Consider the following 15063-nt stretch of genomic DNA (forward strand, 5'->3'; position numbering starts at 1 on the left):
AGAATTGTATTTAATATTTTATTTTATTATATATTTCATTTCGTACATTTTTTTTTTGTGATGGTCGGGTTCGAACCCCGGATCTTGTATATTTTATGTATTGTCTCTACCAACTGAGCTAAGCTCCCGATGACTCGTACATATTTATTTATGAATAGATAATAAAATAAAATATTTTCTTTTAAAAATATTAATAAAGTAAAATATTTAGTCAAAAATGAAATGAAATCTGATATTCATAAAGATATTAACATAAATATCATAATAGAATCGTAAAATTTATTACAAAATGGAACAACTTTACTAGTCAAATTATTATTATTATTTTTTTTTTGAAAGGAAATATTTTATTTTATTATATATTCGTAACTAAATATATATGAATCAATGAATACATTCATGTAAATCACGTGAATCGGTGATAGAGAAGTGATTCCATGGAGGCGTGACGTGTGAAAACGCGTTTACCTACTACCGTGAAAATGCAATAGTCAAACTTATTTGACTTCTCATTATGGGTGTTCAAACAAATAAAGTACTTATAATCTAGAGCATCAAATTAAATTAAAAAATTAAAACAAAGAAAAAGAAAACAAGGCGCAAAATAAGGAAAATAAAAAATTGTATCCCTATCCTAATGAAGCTGACACGCTAAAGTTCTTTATTTATAAAATCCCCAATTTACCCCTATAGCATTTTTCCTTATGAATTTACGAATAAACAAAAAGACTCTGATTTTAAACAACGTGAGACAATTTATTCTCTACATTAAGTTGTAAGGACTATATTGGTTATAAGCGATATAATTCATGAACTAATTTGCTAGTAAATAATATAATTTATGAACTAATTTATCGTCAAATGATATAATTCAAATACTTGCTGTTAAGTTATGAAAATGATTAAATTGTTCGATGTAGTTAATACGAGGGTCAAATTTGCATATTCACAAATTTTAGTACTATTTTTTTGTTATTGAAAAATGTTTAGGTGAATTGAGTCACAAAAGTTTACTAGTTCCAAAACACGCTTTAAGGCTCGTAGAACTATAAGGGCGAATAAGTGATTTGCTTTCCCTAGTATATTCCACCATCCGGATGGTGAAAATTGGTTCCCGACGACTCATGAATGATTTAACTCCTTATCAACGAAGTAATCTCAAAGGTAAATTTCCAAACCTAGGGGCAAAAAAGTGATTTAATCCCCTCTATATATATCACCATCCAGACACAGTTCGACACTTTTTCAACCACTGATGATGTTCTTCTTCTTCCATTCTCTTCTTCACCACCGTTGGATTTTTCTGCTGATGTAAGCTACAAAACTCTCTCTCTCTCTCTCTCTCTCTCTCTCTCTCTCTCACGCTTCCTCTACAAGATTAATTAGTGACAAGTCTTTATCATTTTGCAAGATAGGGTTTTCAATTTTCTTTAACCTTTTAATCATTTTTCAACTCTTAACTATGACCAGGTGCATAATCTACTGTAATTAGTGCAGCCCATCATCAATAATTTGCAGTTTGAGGTTTGATTCATATTTATTCTTGATTATTTGCTTAATTATTGTGGTTTTGAGCTGAAAGATTAGTGCTTGTTAAGTGTTTGAATTAATGCATGAACGAATGGAGCGTTTTGATCAGAAAAAAGTTCATGCATTTGGTTCTCCAAAACCCCCAATTCAATTGAATCCTATGCCTATTAATCAAATTAATCAAATGGGTTTTCCTGAAAATCACAAAAGTTCTGGTTTTGGTATTCCACCTTCATACCCTAACCCTAATACCAGTTTATCACCTAAACCATCATCTCCTTATCCCCAATTTATGCCTCCACAATCTCAAACTCATTCCAGGTCTTTGTCACAACCTACTTTTTTATCTCTTGATTCCTTTTCTTTGCCACCATTGAGTCCTTCCCCTTCCCCTTCCCCTTATCATTTAAGTTCTAACCCCTTTTCGGAATCGGGTTCGAAAGATGTTTCTATGGAGGATGGCTTGGGTTTTGGTGCCCATCATGTACCTTCGCCTAACCGCGGTCATGCTGTTCAACATGGTCATTGTCTTCCGCCTCGTAAAGGGCATAGGCGGTCTAGCAGTGATTCTCCTTTAGGGATATCAGAATTTGTTAACTCTGAGCCTCAGCTGGTGACACCTCAGCTGGTGAGTGTCAGTGATCGTCGGAATTTGGTGTCTGGAGGAGAGAAACCTGGTTATGAGAAGCCGATTCAGTTGGTGTTGAAGGATAGGGACTGTGTTGATGGGTTTAGAGGAGAGAGTTTCGATGGGAGGAAAGAGAATGTTGGAGCTGAAATGGATGATTTGTTTAGTGCTTACATGAATTTGGAGAATATGCACAATATGAGTTTTTCGGGTATGGAAGATAGCAGAACCAGTGGTTCGAAGACGGTTGAAAGCAGTGATAATGAAGCTGAGAGTCGTGTAAATGTGAAAGGAATAGGTGCTAAGGGTGCGAGTTCAAGCTGTTCGGATGAGAGAAGGGAAGGAGTCAAGAGGAGTTCTAATGGAGATATTGCTCCCAGTGGTCGACATAGGAGAAGTTACTCATTGGATAGTTCCATTGAAAATTTTAATATTGAAGATCATAAGCTTCCTCCTTTACAAGGTCGACCTGGTCAACACTCGCCTAGCAATTCAATGGATGGTAGTAAAACACCAGAAATCAGCATGGAGTTTGGAAATGGTGAATTCAGCTCACAGGAGATGAAGAAAATAATGGAAAATGATAAACTTGCTGAAATTGCTGCGGCTGATCCCAAGCGTGCAAAGAGGTAAGAATTGTCTGTTCATTTCCCATATTTCCGTGTCTTTCTTTTGGAAAAAACATGAAAAAGTAAAACTTTAATAATGACTTATCATAAATGTTGAATTCTCTTCTAGGATTTTGGCTAATCGTCAATCAGCTGCTCGCTCAAAGGAGCGGAAGATGAAATACATTTCTGAATTGGAGCAGAAGGTCCAAACTCTTCAGACCGAAACTACTACATTGTCTACTCAGTTTACGAAATTACAGGTGCGTATCATCTTAGTTGAAATGATGTTCCTTTTTCATAAGTTTGCGAATTATATTTGATTTCCATATATCATGTATGCTGCTATTAATTCCTTCATTCTTTACTTTTTTATTGCACTTGTCTACAGATGGATCATCAAGAGGCTAAAAGTGAGAATAAAGAGTACAAATTGAGGCTTCAATCCTTGGAACAACAGTCCCAACTGAAAGATGGTATGCATGTGCTTATTCCTTTTACTTTATGTTCTAGTTAGCTGATATCTGTTTTAACTTATTCCTATGCGAAGTGCAAACTATTTTTTTTGGAATTGATAATTGTTATTTTTTTTTTTTGTATAGAAATAACTTGCATATATGATCGTGCTCAAAGATATCTGATTTTCTATATTTAGATGGATTTCATGTGGAATAACACTATTTAGCATATACTGTATGACAAATTTTGGTGTTTGAATATAGTAATTCAAATTTTGGTTTTTGATCCAATCTTGTTCAATGATCTCTGCGCAACTGCACCTTTTAAATCTTCCTGCCTGACATAGTACTTTTGGTTTTTGGAACCCAAGTACCGTATTGTTCTGAATCTCTTGGTTGCATGTTATAACCTCTTTAAAACTGCATATACAAACTGTTTGAATGTAATATGGTTTTAGACTTATGTCGTGTACAATAGCAACAACAATAACCAAGCCTTAGTCTACCTTTTGGGATCAGCTTTATAGATCAAATGACATCATAATTCTCCATTTAGTATCATGTATTTATTAAGTTCAGTGATAAACTTTACCTTCAGTGTTGTCAATTGCAGCGGAAAGTAGTGGGTTGTCCAATTCCGCTATGCTACAGTGCTACTATAGCTGCTGTTTGACAGGAGAATATGCTAAATAGCGTATGACAGAACAATAACAAACTAAAACAATTTATTTAAATTCTGCTATGCTATAGTGTAGGTATTTGACAACATTGTTTACCTTTAAGTTGCATTATACACCATCCCTTCTTCAGAAGCTCTTTATCAGCATTTTTCATCACTAGATTTCATTATCAATGCATTATACACTTTAAGTTGCATCATTCTAAGACACTAGTAACATATTTTTTGATCTTGTTTCTATATATCTTCATGCCACCACCATCCCTTCTTCAGAAGCACTGTAATTCCTTGATTTTGTGCTGCAATTGATTATCTTCACTGGGCCAAATATTTAGCTATGTATTCATTTGTGTTCCTATTTTCGCAGCTTTGAATGAGACTTTGAATGCTGAAGTCCGGCGCTTAAGACGCACTGTAGCAGATCTAGGCGGAGAGTCTACCCTCTCAGGTCTCATGGTTCGACAGCTTGCTATTAACCAACAGATGTTCCAGCCGCAGCATCAGCAGCCAAACCAGCTTAGAAATTTCCAGCCGCAAAACAGCGTATCTCAGGAAGAAACACAGACTCAGTCGCAGCAGCATATTCAACGCAATCATGAATTCCAATCGAAGCATCAGAATGGCAAAACCACTGCCTAATGTTTGCTCTTGATTCAAGTTCTTGACTAAATATATTCTTTGAATTGGAGCTGGTGGCTTATAATCAGTTGTATGTATATAAGCAGTGAACTACATACATCAGTTTGCCTATATAGGGCTGTTCATTATCTTTAGACTTTAGTTAAAAAAATAATTCGTTCTAAATACTTCATTCTCCCATGTGTCCTGGGAAGGATTTTTTTCATGTTAGTCTACCTTTTGGTCATTGGTCATATTATGAACACAACCTCGGTGTTGTCATACTGAAGTTTTAAACATTTTTAAGTATTGGTCCATGGTGTACCATTTATGAAGGTGTTGTCATATTAGAATTTGACATAAAATCCCGTTTCATATTGCATGCCCCCACATCTGTTTCTACAAGGCCCCTCAAGTTGTATCGGAAGTAAACTTCGATGCATGTTTTCTTCCTGTCAATACCCGACTGGAATCCAACTTCCGGCAGTGCTTATTTTTTAATGACTGTATGACTTTTGATAGCATTATTAAAACCCCTATTTGTCGATGCTACGTCTAGATGGCTTAGAGGTTTATGTTTTTGGCAGTTTGTGTTTTTTAAAGGTCAGAATGTATATTAAAGAAGACACCTTCTGTACCAAAAAAAGAGAACATCTTCAATAACAAACTTTTTAGTAGGTTTGTAGACTGTAGTAATAAAAGTCTAGGTGTTGTTAATAATCTCAACTTTTGGTTTTGACCCAATTTGATTATAACGTGCAAAGTGGATTTGGTGTGCATGATAGAGACGAAAAATATTTCAATAGCACAAATTTGAAGGATTTGCCAAAATATTGCAAGACCATTAGACTCCGTCAATACAAAGTTAACATTTTATGTGTGTAAACTAGATATACTCTGCAACTCGTGTGCAGCTAATCTCTCGAACCAGATAGAATTGTAGTAACAGGTGGCAAAATTCTTCCGAATACATATAAGATGAAGCATATTAGTTATTACAAGTCTCTTTTAATCACAGTATATACCTTCCCAAATTACTAATGAACCCATTATCAATTGATCTAGAAATACAAACTTTGAGGCATGCAAATAACATAACTAACTGTCAATAGTACACATCCTATGTTTTTCTTTTCATAGGAACAAGGTGAAGATCAATTTTCTTATGCATAGTTATTCCTGGTTTAACTTGTGTATCCAGCACTTGTTCCTTGTCAAAACCATGAGGCAGATTCCAATCAAAAGATTGAAGAAGATTAGCAAGTGTAAGCTCAACAGTGACCACTCCCATGTTCATTGCAGGACACATTCTTCTTCCACTTCCAAATGGAATCAACTCAAAATTCTTCCCTTTAAAATCCACTGAACTTATAATGAACCTTTCAGGATAAAACTCTTCAGGGTCATTCCAATTCTCAGGATCCCTTGCTATGGCCCATGCATTAACATAGACTAGAGTTTTTGGTTTAATCTCATAACCATCTATGTTACAACTTTCTATTGTTTCTCTTGGCAATAGTAATGGTGATGGAGGGAATAATCTTAATGTCTCTTTCACTACTGATTTAAGATAAGGAAGCTTTTCAATATCATCTTCATTTATAAAATCTTTGTCTTCATATAAGTTTCTGATTTCCATTTGAACCTTGTTCATCACTCTTGGATTGTTCATCAATGCTGTCATAGCCCAAACCACTACTGCTGAACTTGTGTCTGTTCCTGCAATAAAGATGTTCTGCATATAATATATAATATATGCATATGTTTAGTTAACATCATAAACTTAACTATTGATCATCTTGTTTAATAAAGCATCAAAAGTTTCATTCATCATACCATAAGCACAGCTTTGACGTGGTCAAGAGTAAGATCAAAAGAGAGTGAGTTATCATTCATCATCTGCAAAAATATATCAATGATATCTGCAACTTCTTGCTCCTTGGTTTTAGGCTTTGTTGAATTATCCATGTGGTCATCAATGACTTGTTGGTATATCAAATCCAACTCCTTGAACTTTTTATCAAGCCTCCCAAGAGTTCCTTTGATTCTATCAACCCAACCTAACAATGGAAAATGATCAGAAAAGTAAAACTCAGTTAACAAAGCCTGTGCTTCATTAAGCAAAACTTGCAATCTACTTCTTCTTTCTCCACTTCCCAATTCAACTTCTTCCTCATAATCAAAAACATATTTTTTCCCAAAAGCTATCTTACATATAATTGCATTTGTGAAAGATATCAATATTTCACTCAAGTTTACACCTTTTTCATCACCATCATACTGTGACAGCTTTTGAATCAATTCAGCCACTTCATTTTCTCTAATAGGCCTAAAAGAATGTAGACTTTTAGGGCTAAAGAGGTGAAGAGCACAAAGCTTTTTCATATCTCTCCAATAAGAGCTATAAGGTGCAAAACCCAAATCTAAACCATTGTAAGACAATTTTCTTAGTCCAAGAAAAGATGGTCTACTTGCAAATTTAAGGTCGTGAGTTTTCAACACTTGTTCTGCCATTTTTGCTGAGGAAACAACTAAGGTTGGTATGTATCCAAGTTTCAAAGACATGATAGGTCCATAGTGTTTGGAGAGTTGCCATAAGGAGTGATGTGGGGATGAAGGGTCAAGCTGGTGTAAATTTCCAATTAGAGGAAGTGGTTTTGGACCTGGTGGAGTTGATGATGCTCTTCTAGTATTCTTTATTTTGTGGATGTGTATAATGAATAGAATTAAGATTGGCAAGAGAGAAAGAAGCACAAGATCAATCTCCATGACTCTCAAAATGATTCTACAAAGACTCTCAAAAATATAAAGAAAACAAGTGTAGGCATGGGGGCCCATTGTGAGCATAATGAGAATGAAAGATTCCATTGTCATAAATTTTTACACGTAACGTAACACACACCTTTAATAGAAAAATAGACACCTCAATTTCGCTCGTGTTCGGGTCGTACTCTCGATCGCTTGTTTTACCGAGTAACATCTGATTGAGACGTAATTTCGGATCAACTTTTTTCAGTCAAGTGAACAATTTTAAGATGTCTATTGAACAACCATCACTTAACGATCGATTGTCTCTTACGTTTCATTCACCCATCTTTATTATTTCTCTTCTCTTTCTAGCAAACATCAATGAATCAATGATATATCTTACCTTCAGTGTTGTTCAAATTTCACCATGCAATAATGCTGCTATTTGACAACATTGTTTACGTATAAATCTCTGTGGTTTGACCATCTTTCGGTTTGTCAATCTCCCTTAATGTTCTTACGACAATTTTTTGTTGCCTCCTAGCCTTTATCACCAGTTTTCATCACTAGGTTTGGTCATATTATCATTGATATTTTAAACTTGTTTTTAATGTATGGTCCACGGTGGACCATTTATGAACACATTGTCATATTAGAATTTGCCATCCCCCCATACTGTGGCTTAAACAACAAACACGTTTTTATCACCCATGCTTCTCAAATCCTACTGGAAACTTCCGGTAGCGCTTTTTACATGTTTTGAGTGATGCAGGGGGGACATGATTTCCATGTTTATATTTAGTTTGCCTAAAATAGTTTAAATATACCCGAGAGCGTTTAAATGAGATGGAACAAGTCTTTCTAGCTTAACCAAGATTATGGGTTCAAATCCAGCCTTGGACATGCAACAGTCTGAAAACTCGTAGGAGAGCTTGCCACCTATTTACCCGATTTAAAAAAAAAAAAAGGTTTAAATATCTATTTGCCCCCTTACCCTTACTTTATTTTAAAAGTTTAATTTGGTTTTCAACTTTAAAACGGGTAAATCGGTCTCTTAATTTATTTTAAAAAGTTAAGTTTTCTTTAACTTAAAATTGATCAATTTGATAATTTCAAAACGAGTCAATTCAGTTTCGGGTAAACAACCATTTTGGTCTTTCACCTTGCACCTCACTGTTAATAGTCGACTCAGATACAATGTAAAATAGTCCCTCAATGTTTATATCCATTAGCCAGTTTAATCATTGACGTTAAAATTGGCCGTTAAATGCTGACAAGGATGTGTAACATGGATCTGGAGACCAAAATGAAAATAAACTGTTTGAAATTAACACAAATAAATCTCTAAATTCTGAATTCCCACCATCTTTTGTTACTTAATGTTGTCCATTATTTTTACTCAAACTTGGAGCTAATTAAGAGACATGGTCTGGTCATGATTTTGATTTTCTGAGATTTTGAAATTGTGCAGAGAATGAGAAATGAAACAGAACAGACTCAAAGTGTGGAAATGTGTTTTTTTTAGGTAGTAGAGTTGTAGTTGGTTATGTTCTATGTCGTGTTTTCTTTGATCTTGTTGTTTCAGATTTTTTTCTAAGAAAAACTATTTTAAAAAAAATATCATTTTTGTCATTTTTAAGTGTTTGTTTAAGATTTTTGAAAAAATTATTTTAGCTCTAAATTGAAAAGTTATTAGGATTAACTTTTCTCAAAATCTATTTTTTTCCAAAAACAAGAAGGCAGGACATTTACAAGTTAAAACTCATTTTTTTTAAAGTGATTTTTTTTTTGGCAAGTTTTAAAAGTGATTTTTATGGATAGTAAACAAACAAAAATATCTTCAGATTTTTATAAAACCTATAAAAAAATCTCTAAATCCTTTTAATATAAAATGTATTTTTTTTAAGCCGAAACAAACCTTTTTTTTTTATATATATACATATACAGTGAGTTCTAGTCAATAAACTACTTGACAAAAAATAAAGATGGGAACCGTGAAATATTCTTTTGCTTTCTTCCTTTTCTGTAATTGGATCTCTTTGCTTTGTTATTCTCTTTGGGTTTCACATGCTCCTTTTGTAACCTATCTTTCCATTCTGCTTCTTCATTTAGGGATTATGTGTGTTAATTTGGTATTGGTTTGGAATTTGGGAGTATGCTCCTCCTTCGATGATCTCTGGTGTCAATTTACGTGGACTAATTTATCTTTTTCAAAAAAAATAAAAAATAGTTCACTTTTATTTTGGTCCTTAGATCCATGTCACATATCCTTGACTGTCAAATTTAAACGTCAAGGATTAAATTGGTTAACAGAAGTATACATCCAAAAACTATTTTACATTTTATCCTGAGTCAATGACCATAATGACAATGAGATATTAAATCAGAGATCAAAATGGTTGTTTCCTCCATTTATTTTCTTAACTCAACTTGGTTTCTTAATAAATGGATATCATAATATATTTTCGAGTAAACCATCAAACTATTCATTGGCTTAATAGAAAACTATCGAACATATCCATGAAATTATGAATATCTTAAAAACGTCCCCAACTCTATTAAATAGTCAAATTGATTTCTATATATTATAAATTATCAATTAGGTCCTTATATTTTAAACCCTTATTATCAATTTGGTCCAAGTATTTAACCACTTGCTCTTAATTTAGTTCCCTCTAACTCAAAAATGAGTAAAATTTAATAGAGTCAAATACTTTTAAATTATTTACAATTTTAAGGACCTATTTGATAGCATCCTATATTGGGTCAAAGTTTGACCCAATTTGATCATAATGTACAAAGTGGATTTTGGTTGTGCATAATAGAGATGAAAAAGATTTCAATGACACAAATTTCTCCACTTAAAGCAAATCTTTATTTCATAACAGAAATAATTGTCAATACTCAATACTAGTACAATAAACTATGGTTTTCTTTTCTTAGGAACAAGGTAAAGATCAATTTTCTTATGCATAGTTATTCCTGGTTTAACTTGTGTATCCAACACTTGTTCCTTGTCAAAACCATGAGGCAGCTTCCAGTCAAAAGAGTGAAGAAGATTAGCAAGTGTAAGCTCAACAGTGACCACTCCCATGTTCATTGCAGGACACATTCTTCTTCCACTTCCAAATGGAATCAACTCAAAATTCTTCCCTTTAAAATCCACTGAACTTATAATGAACCTTTCAGGATAAAACTCTTCAGGGTCATTCCAATTCTCAGGATCCCTTGCTATGGCCCATGCATTAACATAGACTAGAGTTTTTGGTTTAATCTCATAACCATCTATGTTACAACTTTCTATTGTTTCTCTTGGCAATAGTAATGGTGATGGAGGGAATAATCTTAATGTCTCTTTCACTACTGATTTAAGATAAGGAAGCTTTTCAATATCATCTTCATTTATAAAATCTTTGTCTTCATATAAGTTTCTGATTTCCATTTGAACCTTGTTCATCACTCTTGGATTGTTCATCAATGCTGTCATAGCCCAAACCACTGCTGCTGAACTTGTGTCTGTTCCTGCAATAAAGATGTTCTGCATACATAATATGCATGTGTTTAATTAAATGCATAAACTTTTATTTATGTCATCTTGTTTTTTGGTACGTTATGCATTATATCATCTCATTTAACAAAATAAAAGATGAATTGAAATTGAGTATATGTGATTCATTATATCATCATCTTTCCTACCCATTTTTTCCACATACAAAACAATAGAAACTCACACACATACAAATGCGAGGTCCTAAATTTCAATAAGAGTGAAAGTGTCCATACTTACTACATCGACATTGTCAACTGAACCAACGGTCACAATGACATGACTTATCTCTTCTAAGAACTCAAATTATTATTTCTCAAATCTCTTAAATTAATGGCCCTACATAGGGGTTTATGAATAGACTAGACCGAGTTAGAATTTACTATGTCTAAACTTGACTTAGTCAAAAAGGTTCAAGATTTAGACCTAACCTACAACGTGCAATAGGCTTAATTAGTATATGATCTTTTTAAAAGCTTGATATGATATCATAGCCTACTTAAAAACTATTTAATATGAATGTATTTAAGTAAGTAATATGATCTATTTTTATATAGACTAAGAAGCTAATATAACACCCCCTCTTTTAAAAAAAAAAAAAAAACTAATATACCACGTCTCTAAGAAAAAAGAGAACAAACTAATATACCACTAATATTGAGCTCCATTGTGATATTTAGCATGGCATTTGAGGGATTTAACTATATATGATATCATATTTCAATTCTACTTTACAATAATATAATTTCCTTTTTAAAAACTAATGTAGACTTTTTTGTAGACTTATAAGCTCATATTATTGAAAATATTAACAAATTAAAATTTAAACCAAATTACATAATCTATCATAATATTAGTATTTCATTCATTTTTTTTAACTAGATTAGTCTAATACGCCTAAAATGTCTTTTTATGATCCAATAGACTAGATCAAGTTAGAATTTACGATGTTTAAACTTGACTTAGTCAAAAAGGTTCAAGATTTAGACCTAGCCTACAACGTGCAATAGACTTAATTAATATACGATCTTTTAAAATGTTTGATATGATATGATAGTCTACTTAAAAGCTATTTAATAAGAACGTATTTAAATAAGTAATATGATATATTTTTATATAGACTAAGAAGCTAATATAACACTCCTTCTTTAAAAAAAAAAAAACCAATATACCATTTCTCTAAAAAAAAATAGAAAAAGAAGAAGCTAATATACCACTAATATTAAGCTTCATTTTGATATTTAGCATGACATTTTAGAGATCTGACTATATATGATATGATATCATATTTCAATTCTACTTTACAATAATACAATTAAATATGTGAAAAACTAATGTAGACTTATAAGCTCATATTAGTGAAAATGTTAACAAAATTAAAATTTAAACCAAATTACATAATCTATTATAATATTAGTAATAAAGAATATCATTCATTTTCTTAACTAGGTTAGTATGGAGTTCATGTATGCTCAAACATACATGATCTCGTTAGTTTGATATGCCTAAAATGTTTTTTTTTTATGATCCTTAGTCTACCTTTTTAGCTAATCAAATTTCTAGAAAATCTTAGTCTTCTCTAATTTTTTCTTTTGCCTAATGCAAGATAGACCCTAGACTTCTGTCGGCCGATCTAACTTATTCTCATCTTTAACTTTACAAGAGCGCAAAATGATATCAATCGGACTTAGGTCTAATGGTTATGGCAAACTAAAGTTCGAATTTTAGAACGATGTCCATATTTAATGCTAACGAACAAGATTAACTTGGGTGGAGCAAACTTGTGGGAAACAAAAATAAACACAGAATCAAAGGTGAAGATTTCAATAAAATAAGGACGAGTCCATACCATAAGCACAGCTTTGATGTGGTCGAGAGTGAGATCAAAAGAGAGTGAATGATCATTCATCATTTGTAATAAGATATCAATAATATCATCTACTTCTTGTTCCTTAGTTTTAGGCCTTGCTGAATAATCCATGTGGTCATCAATAACTCTTTGGTATATCAAATCCAACTCCTTGAACGTTTTATCAAGCCTCCCAAGTGTTCCTTTGACTCTATCAATCCAACCAAACAATGGAAAATTATCTGAAAAGTAAAATTCAGCCAACAAAGCTTGAGCTTCATTAAGCAAAACTTGCAATCTACTTCTCCTTTGTCCACTTCCCAATTCAACTCCTTCTTCATAATCACAAACATATGTTTTCCCAAAAGCTATCTTACATATAATTGTATTTGTGAGAGACATCAATATTTCACTCAAGTTCGCACCTTTTTCATCACCACCATATTGCGACAACTTTTGAATCAATTGGGCCACTTCATTTTCTCTAACGGGCCTAAAAGAATGGGCACGTTGAGAGCTAAAGAGGTGATGAACACAAAGTTTTCTCATCTCTCTCCAATAAGGACTATAAGGTGCACAAGCCAGATCTAAACCATTGTAAGACAATTTTCTAAATCCAAGAAAAGATGGTCTACTTGCAAATTTAAGGTCGTGAGTTTTCAACACTTGTTCTGCCATTTTTGCTGAGGAAACAACTAAGGTTGGTATGTAACCAAGTTTCAAAGACATGATAGGTCCATAGTGTTTGGAAAGTTGCCATAGGGAGTGATGTGGGGATGAAGGGTCAAGTTGGTGTAGATTTCCAATTAGAGGAAATGGTTTTGGACCTGGTGGAGTTGATGATGCTCTTCTAGTACTCTTTGTTTTGTGTATGTGGATAATTAATATAATAAGGATTGGTAATAGATAAACAAGGAATAGAACTTCCATGATGAAACCTTACAAATTGGATATATATTTGTATCTTCAAAATTAATAATATGTTAGTCATAGTAAGCACAACGTATTTAGAGGCTTAAAACGAACATGAAAATGAGGTATTTTATATGGAAAAAAATACATTAAATGTCATCAATTAAATTTGAAATTGCAACTCCAAGCTACATCAATCAACAGCCGCACCTAATAAGCTAAGCTACGTGGATATCAAGTAAAGTATCAATTTAATAGTGCTTTTCTGTTTTGAGGCTAAAGACCTTCAGAAAAATATTCTTTTTTTAGGCCTAAATTAAAGGTGGTATTTACTATGCACACTACACAAATTTGTGCACCATGCACAAATTTATGTATTGATGCCAGTCTGTTAGAAACCTGCTGAATTAAAAAAACAAAAAAATTTAAAAAATATTTTAATTGCAAATAATGGTTAGCTGCTAACTCACCTCTCGTTTGTGGTGAAAGAGAAATACACCTCCTTTCAATTCATTTGTTTCACTCAACAATGCAAGATTCAAGTTCTATGAAATTTTCTTATCTGGATCTATTTTCAGCTATACACTCAAAGCTAGGTTTGAAACAAAACTCTATGAAATTCACCCAAAATTTTCTGCTGGAGTTTCAAGCTTTATATTCAGTAACACTCAAAGGCCAAAGCTCTACGAGATTTTCTACTTCAATAATACTCAATAGCCGCAAATTCGTCATGAATATGTCGTACTCTTAACAACTTCAATGCGCCGTTCTGCCGGTAGCGTCATCGTATAAATATCGCGCAGATCTAATTCTCAAAACTCAAAACCAATTGAAGTTGCTAAACGCATCATCAAGAAGCTTCAAAAGATCCATTGATTTTGCTTCAATCATAATCAATCGATTAATTCTGTGTGTGAACTTAACAAACTATATTCTTTTTTTATTTTTATTTTAAATATGTTTTGGATTTGGACAAAGGTTTGAAGTTTTTTCTTTGTATGATTTATGGGTTTTAATTTTTTGAATAAAATGTTTGTGTTTCTGGGCAACAAGTTCATCTTCATGAAGATGAAAAAGTAAACTAAGTTAATGAAAATGTTTCTGGGCAAAACATCGGCACACATTCTAACATTAGAACCCAACAAAAATATTATAAATTAATGTTATTGTGGGGTAATGTCTCGGTTTCTGTGTTTAAAGGAAAAAGAATCTAGCAGGTTGCCAGTCAAACATCCTGACCGTCTAATTAGATTTAATATATATCAATGGCTGGTATTGATTCATGACAATCTTTGTGAATCATGCACAAATTTGTGCAGTGTGCATAGTAAATGCCACCTAAATTAAAAGGTTTAGATCACCTTATGTTTGGATTCATCTTAATTTTAACCGGTGCATATTCATATGTTTTTTCACGTGTGTTAGTGCGTCTCGTTGTAGAATCACATAAGAAAGTTAAAAAAAATAAATTTGGAAAAAATAGTTT

At 32.8% G+C, this 15063-nt stretch overlaps 3 protein-coding genes across 5 annotated transcripts; 1 reads left to right on the forward strand and 2 right to left on the reverse strand.

Annotated features, from left to right (window-relative positions):
• Positions 1-1169: 1169 nt before the first annotated feature.
• LOC11428070 (bZIP transcription factor 29) lies at positions 1170-4886 on the forward strand. Of its 2 annotated transcripts, XM_003589342.4 has the most exons (5): positions 1170-1311; positions 1471-2787; positions 2897-3029; positions 3158-3242; positions 4271-4886. In XM_003589342.4, exons 2-5 carry the CDS (start codon positions 1610-1612, stop codon positions 4540-4542), a joined length of 1668 nt encoding a protein of 555 aa, XP_003589390.1. In that variant the 5' UTR covers positions 1170-1311; positions 1471-1609; the 3' UTR covers positions 4543-4886. The 2 variants fall into 2 exon arrangements, with proteins under 2 accessions (XP_003589390.1, XP_024631191.1); XM_024775423.2 differs by lacking the exon at positions 1170-1311 and having other exon boundaries at positions 1326-2787.
• A 578-nt stretch (positions 4887-5464) lies between these two features.
• On the reverse strand, positions 5465-7316 carry LOC11414272 (cytochrome P450 71B36). 2 transcript variants are annotated; one of them, XM_039833280.1, is made up of 3 exons: positions 6783-7316; positions 6358-6581; positions 5465-6256 (listed from the first exon to the last, which is right to left on the reverse strand). In XM_039833280.1, the coding sequence occupies exons 1-3, from the start codon at positions 7288-7290 to the stop codon at positions 5642-5644; spliced, it is 1347 nt and encodes a 448-aa protein (XP_039689214.1). In that variant the 5' UTR covers positions 7291-7316; the 3' UTR covers positions 5465-5641. The 2 variants fall into 2 exon arrangements, with proteins under 2 accessions (XP_039689214.1, XP_003589391.2); XM_003589343.4 differs by having other exon boundaries at positions 6358-7316.
• A 2781-nt stretch (positions 7317-10097) lies between these two features.
• On the reverse strand, positions 10098-13662 carry LOC11414273 (cytochrome P450 71B37). The gene is made up of 2 exons (XM_003589345.4): positions 12666-13662; positions 10098-10807 (listed from the first exon to the last, which is right to left on the reverse strand). The coding sequence occupies exons 1-2, from the start codon at positions 13593-13595 to the stop codon at positions 10193-10195; spliced, it is 1545 nt and encodes a 514-aa protein (XP_003589393.1). The 5' UTR covers positions 13596-13662; the 3' UTR covers positions 10098-10192.
• Positions 13663-15063: the final 1401 nt, after the last annotated feature.

Source organism: Medicago truncatula, chromosome 1 (genome assembly GCF_003473485.1).
Source record: "Medicago truncatula cultivar Jemalong A17 chromosome 1, MtrunA17r5.0-ANR, whole genome shotgun sequence".
In the NCBI taxonomy this organism is placed as follows: domain Eukaryota; kingdom Viridiplantae; phylum Streptophyta; class Magnoliopsida; order Fabales; family Fabaceae; genus Medicago; species Medicago truncatula.

What these genes read in the sequence shown, in the direction of transcription:
- LOC11428070 (XM_003589342.4), top strand. Translation starts at nt 1,610, where the DNA reads ATGCATGAACGAATGGAGCGTTTTGATCAGAAAAAAGTTCATGCATTT. An exon ending in GATCCCAAGCGTGCAAAGAG is followed by an intron (nt 2,788 to 2,896) that starts GTAAGAATTGTC and finishes ATTCTCTTCTAG; the next exon opens with GATTTTGGCTAATCGTCAAT. An exon ending in CTCAGTTTACGAAATTACAG is followed by an intron (nt 3,030 to 3,157) that starts GTGCGTATCATC and finishes ACTTGTCTACAG; the next exon opens with ATGGATCATCAAGAGGCTAA.
- LOC11414272 (XM_003589343.4), bottom strand. Translation starts at nt 7,290, where the DNA reads ATGGAGATTGATCTTGTGCTTCTTTCTCTCTTGCCAATCTTAATTCTA. An exon ending in ACGTCAAAGCTGTGCTTATG is followed by an intron (nt 6,257 to 6,357) that starts GTATGATGAATG and finishes TATTATATGCAG; the next exon opens with AACATCTTTATTGCAGGAAC.
- LOC11414273 (XM_003589345.4), bottom strand. Translation starts at nt 13,595, where the DNA reads ATGGAAGTTCTATTCCTTGTTTATCTATTACCAATCCTTATTATATTA. An exon ending in ACATCAAAGCTGTGCTTATG is followed by an intron (nt 10,808 to 12,665) that starts GTATGGACTCGT and finishes TTATGTATGCAG; the next exon opens with AACATCTTTATTGCAGGAAC.